General features: G+C 34.4%; 1 protein-coding gene across 1 annotated transcript; it reads right to left on the bottom strand.

Moving 5' to 3' along the window:
• Positions 1-993: 993 nt before the first annotated feature.
• LOC138879433 (uncharacterized) lies at positions 994-1,515 on the bottom strand. Its single transcript, XM_070159042.1, has one exon. It carries the CDS (start codon positions 1,513-1,515, stop codon positions 994-996), a length of 522 nt encoding a protein of 173 aa, XP_070015143.1.
• Positions 1,516-1,942: the final 427 nt, after the last annotated feature.

Here is a 1,942-nt window from a genome sequence, read left to right as displayed (position 1 = left end):
GATCACATATGTCGATGTGTATAATTTCAAGAAGCTGAGTACTTCTTGTGGCTCCTTGCTTTGTGTGTTTTGTTTGTTTTCCTTTAATACAATCCACACAACTATTAAGGTCCATAAAATCCAAATGTGGAAAGACTTCATTCTTAACTAGCCTTTCTAGTCTTTCTTTGGATATGCGACCTAAAAGTTTATGTCACAAGTAAGTTGAATGTTCATTCACCAAACTACGTTTGGTTCCAACCTTATGATGCAGAGTTAGGAGGGTTTCGGCAAACAGATTATAAAGGTTCAATTTGTATACATTATCACAAATAATACCAAAACCAATAAGATGATGCTTAAACAAACTAAAACATCCATTGCCAAAATTTTAAAAATATCTAGCTTTATCCAACTTAGACAAGGAAATTAAATTTATTGAAAGAGAAGTACATAAAAAGTTTCAAATAAGTCTAAGTGACGCCCAGTATCTAGGATTAAACGATAAGTCCCGACAACTTCAACTGGAGCCTTCACTCTATTCCCCATGTACACAAATCTTCCATTCCGATTTATGGTATGGGTTGTAAGGAATCCCTGCATCATATGAGAAACATGAACAGTAGAGCCAGAGTAAATCCACCAAGTATTATAAGGAACTTCAGTTAAATTTTATTCGAAACACGTAAAAGCACAAGGCTTACCTTTCTTCTCGAACCATGCCTTACGTTTCAGGCAATCTTTCTGAAAGTGTCCAGGTTTTCCGCAAAAACGACACTTATCATTCTTGTATTCCTTCTTACGTACTTGAGATGAGGACTCGTTAACATTATGTTGCCTCTGTTTAACTTTTCCATGTTTCTTTTCTTTCTTTCCAGCTCCTTGATGGCCTACGAGGTTAATGGAGTGGATTCCTTGGTTCTTCAGCCTTGTTTCCTCTTAAACTAGCATTCTGTGCAGTTCATGCACATTCCATTTGTCTTTCATGGTGTTGTAGTTCATTTGGAAAGGGCCTTACTCAGATGGTAACGAGTTAATAATGAATTGAACAAGGAAATTCTCATCCACTTCCATTCCCAAAGTTTTAAGTCTTGCTGCTATATTTGTCATTTCAATGACATGCTCATGCATGGTACGCGAACCATCAAATTTCATGGTGGTTAAAGTACCCATTAGTGTCCCAGCAAGAGACTTATCAACAGTTTGGGAGCATTCTTCCACAAGTTTCAGAAGTTCTTTCGCGCTTTCAGTTTTGGGAAGAGTAGTCTTAATGTTGCCCGCAATATTCATTTGTATAAACATTAAGCTTAATCTGTTAGACCTGTCCCAGTGCTTAAAATAGGACCTTTCTTCAGTATTACTAGTTTCAGTAATAGCTGTTGGCCTCTCAGTATAAAGTGCAACATCAAGATCTAAAACTCCAACATGGAATTTGATCTGTTCGTACCAATCTGAGAAGTTGAGTTCATTAAAGGTCGTAACAGAAGCAGAGTGTGAATGAAGAGCGAGTGCTGCAAATAAAATATGTCCATTCATTAATGCTTTGAGTTAAAAATTAAATATATTATTAAATTCAGAATGATTTATGTTTTACTCTAAAATGTATATTGATGTCCACCTTTGGGCGAAACACAAAATACAACTTTTATAATAATGATGTTTAAAATAAATTTTACATAATTCGATAATTTTAATGTACAAGTTAGTAGTATTTACTATCTTTGGATAAATAAATAAAACTAATGAACCATTTAAATTATCGACTTAATGTTTAATAATTATAAGAACAAACGATCAACCTTTGGGCGATCCATAAATGTCTTGTAATCGAGAGCACAGTTTACCCAATATTTTATAATGTCGTTGATAAGCATCACAATTTGTAGGTAATTGAGTATAGATTCAATCGTTATTTGGAATTAAGTATTCATAAGGATTCGACCACTTTGGTGATTAACGAATC

This window comes from Nicotiana sylvestris, chromosome 10 (genome assembly GCF_000393655.2).
Source record: "Nicotiana sylvestris chromosome 10, ASM39365v2, whole genome shotgun sequence".
Classification (NCBI taxonomy): domain Eukaryota; kingdom Viridiplantae; phylum Streptophyta; class Magnoliopsida; order Solanales; family Solanaceae; genus Nicotiana; species Nicotiana sylvestris.
The sequence above is the reverse complement of the archived record's forward strand: the minus strand, read 5'-3'. Positions and strand labels throughout refer to the sequence as shown.

Bases quoted from the DNA above. Each gene is read 5' to 3' on its own strand.
- LOC138879433 (XM_070159042.1), bottom strand. From the start codon at position 1,515: ATGAATGGACATATTTTATTTGCAGCACTCGCTCTTCATTCACACTCT.